General features: G+C 38.4%; 2 protein-coding genes across 5 annotated transcripts; both read right to left on the reverse strand.

Moving 5' to 3' along the window:
* Window positions 1-241: 241 nt before the first annotated feature.
* Window positions 242-4,641, reverse strand: LOC149016706 (uncharacterized). The gene is made up of 3 exons (XM_089154782.1): window positions 4,176-4,641; window positions 1,054-3,190; window positions 242-963 (listed from the first exon to the last, which is right to left on the reverse strand). Exons 2-3 carry the CDS (start codon window positions 2,780-2,782, stop codon window positions 518-520), a joined length of 2,175 nt encoding a protein of 724 aa, XP_089010908.1. The 5' UTR covers window positions 2,783-3,190; window positions 4,176-4,641; the 3' UTR covers window positions 242-517.
* A 452-nt stretch (window positions 4,642-5,093) lies between these two features.
* On the reverse strand, window positions 5,094-13,428 carry LOC149016707 (myb-like HTH transcriptional regulator family protein). Of its 4 annotated transcripts, XM_089154784.1 has the most exons (9): window positions 13,054-13,428; window positions 11,434-11,532; window positions 10,468-11,158; window positions 9,744-9,954; window positions 9,389-9,465; window positions 9,270-9,309; window positions 6,823-6,889; window positions 6,666-6,735; window positions 5,094-5,888 (listed from the first exon to the last, which is right to left on the reverse strand). In XM_089154784.1, the coding sequence occupies exons 3-9, from the start codon at window positions 11,122-11,124 to the stop codon at window positions 5,544-5,546; spliced, it is 1,467 nt and encodes a 488-aa protein (XP_089010910.1). In that variant the 5' UTR covers window positions 11,125-11,158; window positions 11,434-11,532; window positions 13,054-13,428; the 3' UTR covers window positions 5,094-5,543. The 4 variants fall into 4 exon arrangements, with proteins under 4 accessions (XP_089010910.1, XP_089010912.1, XP_089010909.1 ...); XM_089154786.1 differs by lacking the exon at window positions 11,434-11,532; XM_089154783.1 differs by having other exon boundaries at window positions 5,095-5,888; window positions 10,468-11,532.
* Between the last annotated feature and the right edge of the window lie 6,111 nt (window positions 13,429-19,539).

The raw sequence follows: 19,539 nt of genomic DNA on the forward strand, positions 1-19,539 counted from the left end.
TGATGGGTTTCCATATCGCCAAAAGGCATCCATAGGGTTAATTAAACTTTCACCAAACATGATGATAGTCATTCCTATGTCCCAAATGCAAAATTCCGATTTCCAGTTCAATCTAAAATATAGTAGACCATTTTTAGGCCCTACCCCTGGCCAGCCGGCTGGCCCTATTCATTTGAGAACCGGATGGATGCCTGGGTATTGATTATAAAATCTTCCAACTGCACTGATTCTCAAAGCTTTCATGCATTCCCCCCACAAAAACCACCATTGTCCAATTCACCTTCCAGAAAATAAAACATTATTACCACCAATATGTTTGTACTGAAAACTGTACATTGTCACTTGCTATCAGCAAAAAGTATACAAAAACTCAAAGCTAAAAACTTACCTAAAAGTGCAAAAAAGTAAAAGGCTACTAACAGAAACTTGTTTGCAAATGCAAGCTGCTTTCAATTCAGCATCAGTATCACTTCAGTTGTCCATCGTCCTGTCTCTGTCCATTTTCAATACCATGGCATCAAAACTCCTCTTTTGGTTGAAAACTAGAATGTTCCTCATTGATGGAACTTGGAAGGGGGTCCTTATTCCTGTCCCGATCCCCGTCCCCTTCTTCATCCCCGAAATCAAAATCCATCCAACATGAATCATTAATTTGAGAAGAAGCTATATTTTGAGTTCCCTCCACGATCCAGTCACTCATTGGGTCAACCTCATCAACCACATAATTACTGTTATCCCCATTTCTGACCGACGTGAAATTCCGCAACCGGAGATTGTAATGAACAAATATCAGATCATCTAATCGCCTTTGTTCTATACGGTTCCTTCCATTGGTATGCAGCTTCTCAGGCAAATCCTTCTTCAGCTCATATCTTAATGCCCCAGTACATGTCTGACTTACAATTCGGATGGCAACTCTCTGCAGTTCGGGGCAATTCCCTCCAAAGCAGGACCACCACAAAGCTGCAGTAAAACTACAATTAGACATTGCCTTTTTTAAGAAAATTTTATAGAATTAGAAATGAAGCTGTGAAGAGGACATATGCTACAAACCTGGGGTCATCTTTGTTCTCTGCTCAACAGCGCTCCCCTGACCAAATAGACCCCTGGCAGCTCGATACTCATCCAGCTGCAATGTTATTAAATCCTGGATATTTCGATCCTCCACCATACGGACAATACAGCACAAAAGCCCACTAGCCACCTCAGCATCAGCAAAGAAATCACTTGAATAAAAGAGACTTGGGTTCAGAAAGTAGCCAGCTGAATGGAGGGGGCTATGAAGATGATTGTCCCAAACCCCATCAATAAGTTCCCAGAAAGGCTTATACACTGTTTTCTTGCCTTTAAACTCTTCTTTTATTGTCTCCTTAGCTTGATCCATCGTTTCATATATGAAACCCACCTGAGCTTTATGATCTTTTCCATCAATCAGGGACAGGACCCGCAGAAGTGGAACGGCTGCTTTCAAAGCCATCCTAGCATCACTCCAGAATGAAGGGTCCTCCATCAATTTAGCTACTCTCCTTCCTTCGCTTTTAGAAGCCCAAATTGAAGTTTCCCATGCGGATGAAGTGAACATATTCTTTAAATTCTCCTTTTGGGTTACAATACTCTCCAACGTTAAAAATGGCATTGCAGACTTAAACCTGGACGTCTTAACTAGGTCTTGCCCAAAAGTATGGTTTCTCATAAGCATCAACACAGTTGCATGACTGTAAACAAATTTTGTAATAATTTTTGCCTTGCCCAATGCTTCTTTAATGGGAAACATCCTCCCAATCTTCTCTATCATCAGCTCTATGCAATGAGAAGCGCATACAGTCCAAAATATAGTCCTGTATTTCTCCATCAACAGTTTGCCAAGATCCTCCATACAACCTGCTGTTGAGTACGTGATAATTTGAACCACATTCTCTACCCCGACTTCCTCAATAACTTTATCAATTGCCGACTTTAAAGAACTTCCATCCCCATCAGAACCTGAAATATTGGCAGACCTCAGGAAGATAGGGCCACGTGGACAATCCACAATAAAGTTAATCAGTTCCCGGCCCTTCTCATCAGTCCAGCCATCCAACAAAATGCTGCACCCTGTACTTCCCCATGAATGCCTGACCTCCTTCACATACTGCTGAATCTCTTTTACCTCCTCCCACAGGATCCACCCTTTAAGTTCCTGAGAACTGGGAGTATTATAGGCAATACTACCACTACCTAGGATATCACTTACCATTCTCCGAAAGCTAAGTGACTCGGCCAAGCTGAAATCAATACCAGTTTCATAAAAGAATCTGCCAATGGACCTCTGAGCATTCCTTGACAAGTTTTGCATTCCATCTTCGTTCTTTGTCACCGGAAAGGAATCTCCCCTTGTGTGGGTAACATCTTCCGGATCTTCCTCATGCAGAGAGTCCACTGATATGTGCTCTCTCTTCCCCAAGACACTGTTCTTGGCAGATTCACCATGGGAATGGTTGTCACTGGAAGTCTTAGTACACCAGTTCCTCCTCCACGGTAAATCTGGGTGGCAAAGTGTGTCAACTTCCCTACTCAGATCCCCTTTCTTTCTTGCAAGTAAGCTGTTTCTCATTTGAACCCTTACATCTACGGGAACCTCTTGACATGGTAGTACATCACCACGTATGCCTCCTAAGTGCTGCTTAAGGCGGCTGAAACCGCTCACTTCTTTGGAACAGTAGTTGCATCTAACTCTCTTCTTTTTTTCATCAACAGGTGTCCCATGATCATGAACGTTGTTTGACACTTCACTTGTAGCCATTCTAAATGAATAGTTCAAGAACAGGATGCAGGTTATACCCAAAAAAATAAAATCCACATTGAACTTCTAAGTAATCCTGAAATCAACTACGCAACATTCAATTGATGGAAAAGTCATTGTTCATGACAATAATAAAAACCAATGCGCTGTAACCATAGTTTAAATTAAAGAGACTGCCAAAAGGATGAAAAGAATCTGTATCACACCAACAGAATCCCACAACCTTTCAGTCCATGGTACTCAGCCACCTGCAACGAAATTCTGAAGCTGCAACCCAAATTGACTATAAAACAGATGTCACAATCCCATTAAAACCTCACTTTCAACTTTCTCCGGCCCCACAATGAAGGTGGTCCAAACAATTCAAAATTGATCCATACTGGGATTGTTGCACCAAATAATATATACCTGCAACCAGTAAAAGAAAAAGAAGGTGAAGTAAGATAATATCTACCAGTGTTGCACGACAGAGTCAGCATAAGAAGAGGTTTTATCAAGAATAAAAGGAACCCAGGCCAAGCAAAAGCATGAACGTGCAAAAAATGCAAAGAGAAAACAATAGGACTTATAGGAATTTCATTCGCAAGGCTCAGGGGCTCCCTTAATTGAAGGCACGCTTTAAAAGCTTTGTTGCGGTGACACACCCCAAAACCCTTGTTATGAAACAGGCATTAGTAAAAGAAAGGATTGGTATGAAATAATTGTCAACTTCAGCGAAAGGGTAGGAAGGATTTGCTAGAACCTTAAAAAGAAGGATGAAAAAGTTAATTGCGGTATTCTTTGTACTGCCTGTATCAATCAAGAGAAGTGAGGATGGAGCATATGGATCATGATGGAGGCTGTCAAAGCCATTGCTGGGTATACCCAACAAAAACCAAATTTTTGAGTCTGAATGAATTATGGCACTTTTACTTCCTCAGTAACCTATGTTAAGTCTGAAAAGTGATTACCCGAAAAAGGGAGAAAAAAGAAAAAGTCTGAATGAATCGACAATCTGAAAAGCCTTACACAGGAGAGGGAGAGGAAATGATAGAATAAAAGAAAATGCCTTTTTTTTTTTTTTTCCCCCTGAATTTCTTGATGAAAAAGAAAGTGCCATTAGTGAAGCGAAAAACCTGCAGAGGACAGCGTTATAGAACTTCATCTAACCAGTAAAACGCTAAAGAAATCACTGAAACAGAGACAGGGATGGGAAAAGACTTAAAAATAGCAGAGAACGGCAAGGCAAGGCAAGGTACGGTATGATGCGTTGCGTTCTCCGTTTTAAGGAAAGATTAGAAACACTGAGACACACACACTATTTCTATTTTGTGGCGGCGTTAATAAAACAGAATATGTATAGATATCATAGCAGAGAAAAGCATCGAGAAGGAGAAGAAGAAGAAGATATGACCTTTCAAAGAAGACGAAATTAGTTGGTTTCCCGCCGCAGGTCCGCTCCGCCTTTCGTTAGCATTAACACAACAGAGAAATCTTCAAAAATCAAAATGGGGAAACCTAGAAGATATTAATTAAAGAGCCCTAGACTTGCTGCCGTCGAATGCTCCCTTGGCTCGCTGGTCGCGCATCCCCCACTCCCAGTCAGGAATCACGGGACTCAGCAGGAAGAGGAGGAGGAGGAGTCAAAAAGGACAGACTCGTTTGGGATCCATCTGAATTGAAGCTTTCTTTGCCCTTTTTGTTTTTCATCTATTCATTTATTAGCGGTAAATAGGAACAGAGAGAGAGAGAGAGAGAGAGAGGAAAACAGAGTCCCGTTGCTCCAAACCAAGCCCTCTGCTCTCTCAAGTCTCGAGTCTCGAGTCTCAAGTCTCATCATACTCTCATGTCTCAAGCGTGGAGTGAATCTTGGACAAAAAGGAAATAAGGCAAACTACATTTGCCCAACCAAGAAAAATGTAAAATTGGTAAATACTGATCCATTAGTCCTCATTAATTATAATTAATTATATTAACTCCCCCAGCTTGCTCTTGCTCTTACTCTTGCTTTGCGTGGTCAGGTAAGGATTGCACATCAAAATATTCCAATCTAACCGTAGAAGGAGACCGTCTTAGTTTAGGAGATCAGAACTGCTCGTAGCATTCTTTCCCTGACACTTTTTCGTTTTCCTCAGAGTCAGTCAGTCAACCATCAGGTACTGGAAAAGAAAGGCCAAAAATAAATTTAAGAATTAAGAGGAATTCATTCACAGAATCACAGATTCACAGAATCACAGGTAGGTATTAATTATCAAAATCAATCAGCTTAAAAACTCGAGCTTTCCTCCGTCTGACGTCATGAACGAATTCTCACACGTTTCTCTATTCCCGTTGATCTATCTATCTATCTGCTTTCTCTGTCTTCCATCCACTGTTATCGTTTTCTTAGTTATCCTCAGAAACCCAATCCTTGATCATCTATCTTAAAAGAGAGTAGCAAAAACGGATTGAGTGGTTTATCTTTTTTTCTTTCTGTCAAGGCTTTCTACGTATAAATCGAGAGACTCAGAGCCTCACAGCCTCACAGCCTACTCTCAATCGATAATAAAGTCGGACTCTGGCGTAGTAACTTAATTTACAATGGCTAAATTAGACACTGACACAACAGCTGTTCAGGTTCTAAAACACACATTTTTCTGTTTGCCTGCTAAATTGAAGATTCACACAAATTTCCACTTAACAACACTTTTATCTCGTGTTCTCTAACTCTATGATTTTACATGGTATGTACAAAGAGGGAGAGGCATTTCTCAAACAAATTTTTCAAGCACCATCTGAAGAGTCACTGTCCAGGATTTTCAATCAGAGTCTCGCCAGAATCTATTTCCAGCTTGGCTTCACAATGAACTTCTTTACGACAAGTTGCCTGCTCAGATTGAATACGATATGTAGCTTTATGCTTTGCCACTAGAGTTGAGGACTCCATTCTGGAATCTGGTCGTGGCAACACACAGGTCGATGAAGACTCAAGCTTTGGTTCAGATTCTGGTTGTGGGCTACTCAATGATGGCAGGTTTGGCAGCTCACAAGCAGCGAGTAACGTACCACCAGCCTTCTTTTGTTCTTCTAAAATCTTCTGCAAATACCTTGCATGTTCCTCTATACGCAATTGAAGAGTCCTCTGTACCTGCAAAAACAACAAAGAAAAGTAAATTAATACAAAAGCCATAAGAAAAAAGAGAGATCTACCAACAAGCAAAACGGAACTGTCACAAATCTCAAGAGCTCATACTGTTAAAGAGAAAAAATTCCATAGGCAAAGTCTTTGACTACAACAAAAACTCAGTAAAAATGCAATCAAATAAGAATGGCAAGCAACCATATAAAAGGATCTTAAGCAGTTTGTTAACCACGTTGCCTACACTAATTGATGAGTTCTGTCTCTCACTAAAACTAAAGAGGTACTACTCGATTATAAAAGATTCAAGCTCCTGGGTTGCCACCCGAAGCCACACCCCTCAAACAGAAATACTTCCCTAATCAAGCTCTACTCAAACCACCAGTGAAATATCTCACTTTTCAGATTTCGTAATGAAGGACAAACTAATAAAAGATCCACCTCTTACCAAGAAACTGTTACAAGTAAAATATATTTGAACCCAAAATTGAGACTTATAATTTGTGGGTTTGAATAAATTATGGAGGAAAAACAAAAATTCCGACTACCATTAGAGAAACTCACTTCCTCAAACATGGATTAATTCTTCATCCATCATCAAAATACTGAGCAAATGGATTAGAACCAACAGAATGCAGTTGAGAACACAATACAAATTAAATGACCAACCATACAGCACTGAGCATGCAGTAAAAGCTTTCAACCTCTGCGAAATGAATGAAAACATCAAAATTTGAAAAAGCAAAATTTCCAAACATAGCCTGGATCCATCGAAATATCACTTACCTCAAGCTGTTCATGAAGTTGTTTTTGAACTTCCATTTGCATGCGTAAAGCTTCTGTGACTTGTAGGCTCCTGTAATGAGGTAGAGTACAACTATTTATTAATTTCTTTGTATGATTGACCGATTATGGAAAGAAACAGGGGGTAGGTGTTATTGACCTTTTCACACGTGCATCACATTCAGTTGAAGCCATCTTCTTTTCTTCAGAGCATGAAGTTCTCTTGCCTTCAAAAATGAAAAAAAATAATAATAATATTAACAATAAACATTGTGAGAGGCTCTGCATTGGTATCACAAAAACTAGACAATAATATCAGCTTACAATACATGAAAACAGAAATTTTTTGGCACCATTTGTTCTATAACGTTTGATTGGGCTATTCTGATCATTGGATAGTTTGGAAGTTCTCTGGACAGGCCACAGGTCAATAGTGGCTCAGTTCATCCATATAGCCACCATGTGTAGGGTTATTCTCCTAATTTAATTATAGGTTTCAGATTCTGAAACAGAACCGACTTCTCAAGCAAGTTTTGACACATTCTCTTTACATCTTGCAGATTTTGGGTTTCAATGATGAGAATGTGAACAGTAATAAGCACTAATAGAACTGCCACGTGGCAGCCAACAGCAGACTGGATGGAATGAATAGAGATGAAAACCTGTTCCCTGTGATCATTTACAGGAAAACATCCTTCTTGACATCACTGGTTCCCTCATTCGCAAACCAACCCGGATAGGTGCAGCTACCACCCAGCCAATTCCTATATCAAGATTGTGTTTCACACTCCACCCAAAAAGTACACATCATAGAGACAGATCTAAGAGGAAAGAGATATTCCCTTTCTAGACATAGTATAAATCTGGGAGATGAGAGATTCGTTTCTGATGTATATAGATCCATTTCAAAACCCAAGATCTAGACCGACAAGAGGCCTTCTGTGATGCAAAGTTCCATCTTAAAAGAAATACTTCGAGTAATCCTAGCTCAAAGTGCCCCCAACGAACACCCCCCACCCCCAGCCAAAAAAAAAAAGAACAGGAAAGAAGAAACAAACAAACAAACCCACCCAATCCCATCCCCCAGGCAAACTAAAGAACAAAAATATAAATAAAAACCCTTAACTTGGCATGCCAAAATCTACCACATGCATAATTGAGTAAGATCACCTATTAACAGGCAGAATATGGAGGAATTTGTGCATAGAAGTAGAATATGTATGTCTAGATAGCAATGATGACCAATAGAGACCAAATAAAGATAATACAAAATTTTATTAAGACAGAATGATACCAATCATGGTTGAAATCTATGGATCTGAATGTTGGTAAAATCATGTCAATAGGACAGGCTCAAATCAGGTGAGGCTGTTGAGATGGGTTCAAAGAACAGAAAGGTTAAAAACTGAGGATGTGAAACCTATCAGAACAGAACCCTATGAACTCAACCCATCAGTTGGAACATAACATTTCAACACAAAGCACCAATAACACCAAGAAAGAGAACCCAGTAAACCAGACAAAGAAAAGGCATTTTTTCCCTCCCAACATGGATGAGTAAGCACATCTAACCACCACTTCTCCACAGGGGTTGTCCAAATAACCTGTCAATCCAGACTGCTCATACAGAAGGCAACCCATGCTGGTGAGGTTGGTTTTGAAGAAGACACTAGTTCCAGCGGAAGGGGAAAGAGATGACACAATCACATGCTCACAAAAGTGAAAAAACTTTTAATCAACTAACACCACTGCCCACTCTTTGGGTTACATGCAATTATTTGAAGGGAAAATAGCATGACTTCCAATCAAACCATGAAATTGAAAAACTTGGAAATCTTACTTCTAATTCACAACCTGAAACAAATACAAGACTTAAGTATTAACATATTAAATAACTAATTCCAACCCTTGTTGGATCAAAAACATTGGACCGGTGCTTTTTGGGTTTGGGTCTCCAAAGCCTATCATGCCGGTCAAACCAGCCAGTTGACATACCAAATCCTCAACACCAGGAAAAGGAAGATGAAGAGGAGAACATGGACCACTTCAATTGCCTGATAATACATTTTAGTAGCACCATTCCATTTCTCAGACTGCCCCATCAACACTTAATAATTCTTGGGTTGGTTAAACTACCTTCTCTTCTTACTTTCGGATGTGTATTCGACCCATATTACTTGAAACAAACCATATACCAAGTAACAAATCAAGGAAGGAATGTTACCAAAATCTACTTCCCACTTCCCCTAGAATTCTTGGGTTGGTTAAACTACTCTTGTTAAGTGTTAAAGAAGTTATCCGCCCATTGAATAAATAGGACCATTGGTCAATAAGGAGTAAGGACCAAATTATGGAGGACATGGATAGTACTCAGCATCATATAAAGGGCATACCCAGTGCACTCCTGCCACTGCAAGTTCTGAGGAGGGTCATAATGCAGACATCCTCACCTTGCTTTCACACACAGGTTGTTTCCAAAATCCAACCCATAACCACTTGGTCACTACCAAGCATCATATAGTGTTTTATTATTGATGTAGTTGTAAAATGATGCTATATATACTAGATTCAGAAGAGCCACCAGTAACATAAGGTAAAAAGTTTCACCTTCTTTTGCCTCTGGCATATACTTTGCCAGTCTGTATTTCTGCAAATCATAAACAAATGAAAACATAAGCTCAATGGCATAGAAACTATCCCAATGTTTAACAGACAATACAAATAACCTGCAGATGACTTTTGACATGGTAGATGGTCAAACCCTCAACATTCATAAGCTTCAATATTCCCTTAGGGGTTGCCTCTGCATTTAACAAAGAAGCATGTGAGACATCTGCAAAGTTCAAATATTAACTGATATTAAAGGAATTGCATTCCTTCAGAGAAAACTAGAAGTTTTTTGCAGTTGCAGCTACACCTCACACAAATTTCCAGTATTGCATCGGAACCTTGATATTTTCATATGATATTATCATTGCAACCAGGGTCCAGGACAAGATCCAAATCTCAAGCTTGAGTTCATGAAATGGCACAAAAAACTTTTTCGAATGTATAAGCTCATTCAACAAGGTTGTTGCTTACTTTCAGCCCCATCAAGCTTGTTCACAGCTTCAATAAAACGTTCATGAAGCTCAGGCGTCCATCTCATTCTTGGCTTGTGTGCAGTGGCAGCTACAGAAGTTGGATGATTTCGATGGATCTGATCATCAAGTGGTGAAATCGTAGGTTCAAGATCTTGCTTGCAATCCAGTCCAGTTGTAGGAACTGATGAAATTTGCACCTCATATATTTCCTGCATCAAATAAAACCCAATGTTTCATCACAGGATGTTGTGACTAGAGTTTGTACACCGATAATTAACATAGAAGAAAGCTAAGGTACACACTGAATAGATCAGGGCACCATGCCGATGACAAAGCATTCTAAATGACTAAAATTAAGGAAAGAAACCCAATTGTTCTTCAAATGACCTGTCACAGTTCTGATGCAACTGAAGAATCTAACCATCAATGATGTTCAAATTTTCAAACAAATAGAAGATATACTGGATGGCTCGAAGATACATTTATGGATAGAAGGATTGTACAATCTTATCAGTTATTGGCTATCAAATCTCGCTGGCAATAAGGGTGCTCTGATCTTTCAGTAGATCTACCAGGAGTCATCTTGAATTTCTTATACGAAAATACAAGAGTAGAGTATAAAACAAAGGAACAACAACAAAAATAAAAAATAAATTGATTCTGAAAGCAATTTGAAAAATGCTTAAGAACATAATGAAAAGTTGTGGGTCAAAAGCACTCACATCAAGCCTGGGATTTTTTGCATTGCCTGTGATAGCTATGTCAAGCTCTTCAGACAACATCTGCAGTTCCAGCTGCTCAGTGAATGTTAAACTCTCATTCGCATAATTTGCACCATGAAAGCCACCATCTGAAGACTCTCCCGAAAAATTAAGATAGTCCTTCATCAGATCCTCCGAGCTATCTTCATCACCTTGGTTGCCAAAATCCCCACTCAAGAGCATTGGGGATTTTGATGAATGAACAGCAGCAGTGGTTTGGTTACAAGTTGGAGGATGAGGCAGAAAGGGTAGGTTGCCAAGCTGTCGACTGGTCTCAGAGTTTATTGAAGAAGATAAATATAAACTTGTACAGAAAGCAGAAGACCGAGAAAACATGCTTTTGGGATGTTGGAGATGAGAACCAGGAGAGGCAGGGCCATTTAATTCAGGGCTTGGGCTTAACTTCTGCCTTAGATATGAGGATGCTCTCTCAAGACTAGGGGCATTGAGTGATTCATTTTGTATGTAAGAGGGCAAACACCCAGATGAACTATCATCATCCAATAGATGTTGTCCTTTAGATTCACCATTGAATACATGATGAATTTGGGGATAGTTATGGGTCACTGTCTTAGGAGACTCGCTCTGTTTAATTGTAATCATGCCGGGACGGTTCATGGTCTTTAGTTGAGTCCAAATGTTTATCCACTCACTGAAATCACGAAGCAGGAAGAGATAGAGAAGAACAAAATTGAATTAAATTACATATAATATCTGAAAATGAGTTTATTTCTTAGTACAAGCCCACTGGATGGCTACAACATTACTTAAATGTTTCCACAAGAGTTCCATGAACAAAAAAAATCAAAAGGTTGTTTCTACAATATCAAAAGTGTTCCCCAACAAAGACACTCATTCACCCATTCCTGAAATTGATTCCCCTCAACAACAATTTCTTTTAACAAGATGATATAATGAAATATTTACCCAGCCACATAAAGAATGAAGGTCTTAGATACATTTAAGTAAACCCAGCGTTATATTGCCACCAGAAGGACAGGCAGAAAACCATGGCAAACACATGACCTGCACTAAGAAAAAGAAGTCCCTTAGTTCAGTGACCCAGAAAAGAAAAATCCCAGCTTGTGAACAGATAAGAAATTTTTCATGAAAGAACATTAATCAACTTCAATGCTTTCAGCCTCCAACAGGAAGTGAGGAAAATCCCAACTTACGAGCAGACAAGAAATTGTTCTTGAAGACCGTTTATTGACTTAATTAGAAATAGTTAATAAGAGATATTGTTGAACTGTATCATAGCTATAAAGTTTATGCATTCAGCCTCCAACAGGAAGTGAGGAAAATCCCAGCTTACGAGCAGACAAGAAATTGTTCATGGAGACCGTTAATTGACTTAACTAGGAATAGTTAATAAGAGATATGGTTGAACTTTATCATAGCTCCAAACTTTCGTGCACTCAGTCTCCAACAGGAAGTGAGGAAAACAGAGCTTAAAAAATAGTATCAAGAGTGTTTGGTTATAAAATGATCAAAACATCCCAAAGACGAGGTAGATTGATATGCAACTGAACACTATGATGTACGTCCTCACTTTGATATTATCACAATTGGTTCCAGAAAGAGGAGTTGCAAAAGACAGGGCTCCTTGACTCAACTAGAATCAGTCAGCACTTGGTCACAATTATTTGGAACGTACTTGATTCATCAGCAGTCAAGGATGACGCCCGCCATTACCAGTTCCACAAACAATCAAAAAGATGATGACAGTCAACACCACATACACAATGCCACCAACAGCATAGTATAACATGAAGTACAGACTACAAGTCCAATGGGTGATTTAGTACATTTTGGAATCTTTATCCCTTTTTCTTCAAATGAAATATTTGGCTCCATCTGGGTTGCAACTTGCAAGTAGAAAGGGAAGGAAAGTGAAATTATTATTTTAAAAAAAAAAAAAAATTTTGATGAACTACTGTAACCACTATTTGACATGATTGTGCAATTAACTCCAAATCATTATAAATTTAGCTACTAAATTTTAGTTAGCAATCCCTTTCCCAACTTTTACTGGCAACAAGACGGAGTGTCGAAGGAAAGGGTTGGCGACTCAGCTCTCCCAAAACGATAATGTTGAACAGAATTCACCTAACGAGCCCTCAAGAAAAGTAGAAAACTACGTAGGGGTCGACTTCTCATGAAAATCGCCGCAGTTGCTGTTAAGTTGCGAACTCTTGATTTCTCTGATCCGTTCAACCCAAGTGTCGGAGAAAACAACAACAAAGCAGGTAGAGGGAGAAAAGGGAAGGACGAAAAAAAATTTGAAGTTTTCCAAAATACAGAAGAAAATCTTTCGGGGACTATAACAAACAACTTCCAAAAAAGGGTAAGGATTAAACAGGTTCAGGAAAGAAGAATCTTTTGCACAGCTCGGGGTGGGGCTGAATGAAACAGCTAGAAGCGAAGGGAAGAACTTGGGGCTGATCTAAAGTAGACATAGAAGAAGAAAGATATCATTATAAGCTACAGAAGAAGAAGAAGAAGAAGAAGAAGAGAAGAAATTCTTGATGAGGAAATTGATCTCACCTCTGTGGGTGGGAGATTGTAATCCCTTTGAAACAGAGATGTCCGAAGAATTTGATGGTCGTATCTCTCGAGTCTCAACTATCGGTTTGGCAGCTGCTCCTCTCGAATCTGGAGATTCTGGACCGCAGAAACAAAAAAACAGGAAGAGAAGAGAATTGAAAAGAAAAAAGCGTAGAGATTAGAGAACAACACCACACCCGCACCCGCACCCGCACGGCTCTCTCTCTCTCTCTCTCTAATCTCTCTGGAGTCCGGAGACTCAGAACCAAATATTAAACCTGTGCCGCGTGTGTCAGTTTTCTTAAAAGTGGATCCACACTCTCTCTGCAACCAAGTTGCTTACGCAAGTCACGACAGAATGAAATTACATCCTTCGAGTCTCTCTCTGTCTCATACCATAAAAAAGAAAGAAAAAAAAAAGAGTCTTTCTATCACTCTTTAACTTTAATACTTGTAATACGATGACGTGGGCATTTGATTTTTCTGGTTTTCCTGATTTTTCTGAGGAGTTATGGTGGTGGTGGTGGCGGGGTTCGATTGTTGAATTGTTGAAAGCAGAAGCAGAGCATCAATGATTGAAAGTACCACGCACTGTTCAAGCGGCTATCCTATACTGCGGCTTGATCGTGAGTACTCTCGCCTCTATCTATCCATCCATCTGATCTATCTGTCATCTATAAATGGAATTTACCGAGAGAGAGATATTGATCAAGATCAAGATCAAGGCAACAGTTAGACTGGATTAGATTAGCTACTGTATATACCAAATCACCCTCCGTCCATTTTGGTGGAATCTCAGAGTCTCAGTCTCTTGGGAGTGGGACCCCTCCTCTGCTGTCTGTATTTGGCACCAAATTTTCCCCGTAGGAATTTTTTTCCGCTCGCTTCTCAGTTCTCATCATACAATCTCTTCCTCTCTTCTTGGATTAAATAAAAGCGATTCCAATAAAATGTAAATATGCTAATAATAAGGTAATGAGTGATCACCCAATCGGGCACCTCCACAAAATGCTGGCCGACCAATGCTAGATTTTCTTTACCTTTTTTCTTTTTTTTTTCATTTATGTATACTGTCTAATTGACAAGCCCACACATTTTGAGAATCTGGATCAGCTTCAATCAGACGGAACAATGTGTTTTTCCCATATATTTGAGTTACACGATAGGGATGAGGCCCACATAGGCACCTCTGCAAATTTTTTCTCTAATTTTTTTTATTATTTATTCATTAATTCTACCACTACGTGTGGTTCAAAAGCGTAAACAAGCACTCAAACTCGCATTTCAACAGGATATATTGTGTCGATTATTTCATTCTTCTGTAATTTTTTCTATTTGATGACAAGATAAAACTATAGATGATCAAATAGTAAGACTATTAGGTGTGATATGGATGATTTTTCATCATTTTTCTAATTGTTTCTAATTTGAATTTTGTCCATATCATTTCATCATCTCATTTGAATTCTTTCTATATCATTTCATCCTCTCATTTGAATTCTTTTCATCCATCATTATTTCTATTTGAATTCTTTCCATAGAATCCCATCCTTTCATCTCATCAATATCCTAATTTGGCTTTGGCTTGATTAAGTTTCTCTATTAAATCATTTTCATATGTTGTGTTTCCATACAAACATTTACATGTATTGTATTTCCATGTTTTATATCTTTCTTTTATTGTTCATAGTTACCTAACAGCATGAGATTTATGCTACCTATATATTTGAGGTTCTCTCGTATAAAATTATTCAACCGTTTTTTCTATTGAGGTTGGTTCTTAATAAAGACAGAATTAACATTCCAATCACATCTACTCCCCCATCTAAAAGAGAGAGAAAAAAAAATTATTGCTCTGAGCTCATCAAAATATTAGTATATTCTAATTCTCAAAATCCCAAATAAGAAAAAGAATCTTACAGCAATAATTGTACATATTTTATTGAGAAAATAAGAAGATTTTTATTAGATTCTCCTCCCCACCTTTACACCCTAAGTAAGGTTTAAGATATGTATTATTATTATTTTTTACTTTGTCGTCCGTTGAAAGATTTACAATAAAAATAAAAATGAATAAGTGACGGCAGAATGCATGAAGCTGGCTTTCAAACTCAAAATTAGGGTTTGTTGGTGCAGGATTTGCCGGAGATCTTGAACCGCGGTCTTGGCACCAAACCAACTCAGATCTGAATCAATCTGGCTTGCTTAATCCTTAATCAGTCTCTCGTTCCTGAAAGATAGAACACCAATGAGAAACAGAGCCGATCGTCTTGATCGGCGTCGTGTCTCCGACGGTCTAATCAGAATGATGAAGACGATTCTTCAGAGCTCGAAGGAGCTTCTGAGTTTCTGAGGTGTTCTAATGGAGTAAAAATCAAAAAGTATCAGTGTTCAGGTTGATTGAGAGACTTACCTCGACAAACTCATTGTTCCTTCTTATATAGATTTCCCGCCTGATTTGCTTTTAACTGTGACCGTCGGATCATAGTATAGAATTGGATGGCCATGATTAGGCCTTCTTCTTAGCTCCTGAGCGGACTCATTGATTGCTTTAGGGCCTGTTTGGTTACATGAATCTAGAGATTTCAAATCTCTGGATTCATGAATTTGAGAATTATGCCCGTTTGGTTATAAAAATCTCTAGATTCATGAAATCTAGAGATTCACATTTTTACACTAAAAACGTAGATCTGTAGATTTATTGGTAAGGGGTGAAATCAAAAGATTTCAAAACAATCTATACATTTGCACATTTACAAAAATCACGTCGATCAAATAGTTTTTTAGGATGAATCTACAGATTTCATTCCACAACCAAACATCTAATTTTATAAATTATAACTCCATAGATTTGAAATCTATAAATTTGAAATTTCTAAATATTTGAAATCTCCAGACTCATGTAACCAAACAGGCCCTTATTTAATCGACTTAAACCGATTGTATTAGATTTAGATCGGAGTGAACCACCCTGAACCGAGGTTGGGGTATTTTATTCATAACAGGGTTGGATCAACGTTACCTTCAATTAGTAGTGAGGGCAATGGTTAAAGTATTCCACGATACCATACAATACTAGCCGATACATATCCATATTTGACCCAACCGATACGATACATCTCGATACGTTTTTCCATTGAATTACACAAAAATACATTAGCCAGAGCAATACAATACTCGATACAGGACGATATATCTCTTAAAATCACCTGACGATACGATACTAGATACCGATACTTTAAACCTTGAGTGAAGGAAAGAAGAACCCACCAAATTATCTATATACACAGAGTTTTTTTTTTTTTTCTTTTTCTTTTTCTTTTTCACAACAGAAATTCACATGACCTAGCTAGCTATTATTGTAGATGATAGATTGCATAGTGGAAAGTGGGGACCCTTTTGTATATACAGTGGTCCAGGATGACTGGTCTACCTTAATTAGTAGTAGTAGTTGTTAGCACTCACCACTCTCCCCCATATGATCGATCATATGAAAGATATCTATTTGATTACTTTATTATTATATCATTTTTTACGATTTTGACATTTTGAGCTTAGCAAAAATCCAAGAGGAAAGAAATCCAGCAGTATTAATACTATTTTTTTTATATATTTCACTTTCGATGTGTGTGTTTTCTCTTTCATGGACAGAGTTTAGGTTTGGCACCGCATGGACTTTTACCCTGCCGTACCCAACTTGTTTCGATGATCATCGTATCATATCGGTGAACAAATAATGAATTTAACCGAATTTTAAATGAGACAAGTAGGCCTAAAGAATAAGATTCAGTCCATATGTAATGTAAGGTGGTGGGCCTCGATCGAGTTGATCAGAATATTATTATTATTAATATATATAATGAAACTAAGAATGTGACATAATAAACATTCATCCGTATGATCAGAATTGTGGACCAATGGTAGGTTATATATATATATATTATTATAAATACAGCCCCGGTAGGTGGTGGGCCGGTGGGGTATGCAGATTGCTGGCTGGGGGATGTGGCTTTGTTTTCTTAAACTCGACCAAACGTAAAACCAACGTCCCAAAAACGATGATGGAATTTGAAGATAAATCATCATCATCATCATCATCATCATGTTCACCATTCCCTTTCCAACTTAAACGACAAGAGGAAAACGAAGAAACTCTTGTTCCCAAAAAAAACAAGAAAAACAAAGGAAATAAAGAAACTTGAAACTGACCGGACAGAAACATGGGACTGAAACGTCCCCGCCAATTCTTCTTTTTCTTTTTCTTTTTCTTTTTCTCTTTTCTTTCTATTTAATAAAATTAGAACTTTATTTATTCAAATGAAAATTTCTAAGAAAAGGGGTGGAGAATATTGATAAAAAACCAATTCTGGGATACTGCTGCAGACTTGGCAAGTTTGTCCGCTACAAAATTAACCTCTTTAGGAATATGTGAAAAAATACATTCGGTGAAAGATGCAGCTAACATGAGTATGTCATTGATTAAGTGGATGGTTTTCCAGTTGTGGCGGAACATTGGATTGAGGATGGAGAACACTAACACTTAGTTATCACTTTCCACACAGACGTGAGACAGATTAGAATCAAGTGCAAGGGCTAGGCCTCTTCTCCCGGCCAATTCTCGATCCATTGCAAATTTTACAGCTCATCCTGCTTTCACTTCTCCTCCCCTTTCTTATTCCTAGCTTGTTACCAATATGGCCATATGATATGGTTGTCAATACAGAATTTGTAGAGTGGAAAGATTCATATTTCTCAGTGGAGAGGTCATGGATTCGACCTTTGCAGACAACAAAGCATGTCTCAAAGTTCATGTCTCAGTTTCTATAGTTTCTAAAAGCCCTTATATAAAGGTAATATCATGATAGGGACGGCCACCAAGTGGGACCAGACAGACAGCAGTTAACTTATTTTTATTTAATACGATTCGCGGAGATAACGATAAATTTGACAAGCTAACGTCATACCCTCTGGTGTATCTTTCCAAATTCAACGATGATATTGGATTGATGTGACAGGATTGATTAATAAGCGACTCATTAGAGAATCGATCAAGATTCATGTGAGATCAGGAGCAGGAGAGCCAGGCAAAATGTAAATAAATAAATAAATAAAATAAAGAAAGGTTAAGATTTAAGATTCAAGAATGTGGTGGAGGACGACGAAGAATATGTAATAAATTTTCAACATTGAAATAGAAATCGCCACTCAACTCAATTATGCAATTATGGTGTCCGCTCTCCGCTCTCTCTCCGCTCTTATTGGTTACAATTTAATCGAATAAATTTACAATAACATGTGGGTCTGTCTCTGATTTGACCTTGAGGTTCCCAAGCCTAATAAATGCAATTGAAAGCTCCGACCTGGCAGCTCCGGCAGCCTGGGTGGGTGGCGGCGGCGGTGGTGGTGACTGGTGAGTCAGTAGTAGTAGTGATCATTCACAATTTCAGATCACGAGCCAGGACTACGACTAGAGTGAATGAATTCTTTTTCTGGTTAGCCTCAACGCTGCTTTCTTAGCGCCTTGTTAACAATTACCACTTACCCGTCGTCGCTGCAAAATATATGTAAAATCGAACGCAATTACCCTCTGAAACGCCAAAACGCCAACCTACCATTTGGACGCGGCGAACCCCTCTCTCTCTCTCTCTCTCTCTCTCTCTGTCCTTTGGGCTTTCAAGATCATATAACATATATGAAATGACTACCCTTAACATTTTTTTATCAACGGCTTTCAATTAAGAGTTGGCAATCAATCATTTCTGGGCATGGTAAAGAATCCGGGAAAGAATTTTTTTTTTTTTTTAAAATTCAAGAAACAAGAACAAATGTATTACCCATTAAGCATCATGCATAGATCTTCAATTTGTATGTATAAGGCTAAAATTACCTCTATTGGTTGAGGCATTAGTATTAAAAGTCTTACTAGTCAAACGGTTTAGAGAGTTAAGGAGTTTTGGGAAACTATAATTACAAAAAGTAGCATTAAGTAATATCTAATAATCATGTATTTGATGAATGGGCCAGTGCACTTTGAGTGGGGCATAGAAGAAAGGGGTTGCATTATCATCATTTACCCACACTTCCTGGATGAGGTTTGTGTTTGTGTAGTCTATGCCTTCATTCATTGCCATCACTAAAACTTTCAAGAAAGAGTTACTCCTTAATTGGTAGAGTAATAAAAACTTGAAAAGTTTTAGACTATCACGTCATATCTGGCAACAATTTAGCTAGGCAAAATTTAGATTCAAGTCAAATTGATTCCATAAAATGCAAATCTTCATTCCTCGATATTTCTACTCTACTCACGCTTTGCAATTTTTCCAATACCAGGATCTGAGAGAAGTGAGGCAACTCATACTACTTGTTGTAAGAGAGCATCTTCGAATGTTAAATACCGGAAACAAAGAGAAGCCCGACCACTTTTAACAAATTCTAAAACTACCCATTACCCACAATTACTGTTAAACCCACTAACAAAGGTGCTCT

This window comes from Hakea prostrata, chromosome 5, assembly GCF_041222555.1.
Source record: "Hakea prostrata isolate BN-2017 chromosome 5, UWA_Hpros_2, whole genome shotgun sequence".
Classification (NCBI taxonomy): Eukaryota; Viridiplantae; Streptophyta; class Magnoliopsida; order Proteales; family Proteaceae; genus Hakea; species Hakea prostrata.

Bases quoted from the DNA above. Each gene is read 5' to 3' on its own strand.
- LOC149016706 (XM_089154782.1), bottom strand. From the start codon at position 2,782: ATGGCTACAAGTGAAGTGTCAAACAACGTTCATGATCATGGGACACCT. The intron at 964-1,053 runs GTTTGTAGCATA...GTTTTACTGCAG, and splicing joins GAGAACAAAGATGACCCCAG to CTTTGTGGTGGTCCTGCTTT.
- LOC149016707 (XM_089154786.1), bottom strand. From the start codon at position 11,124: ATGAACCGTCCCGGCATGATTACAATTAAACAGAGCGAGTCTCCTAAG. The intron at 9,466-9,743 runs GTAAGCAACAAC...TGTTAAATGCAG, and splicing joins CAAGCTTGATGGGGCTGAAA to AGGCAACCCCTAAGGGAATA. The intron at 5,889-6,665 runs GTAAGTGATATT...TTGTTTTTGCAG, and splicing joins AACTTCATGAACAGCTTGAG to GTACAGAGGACTCTTCAATT.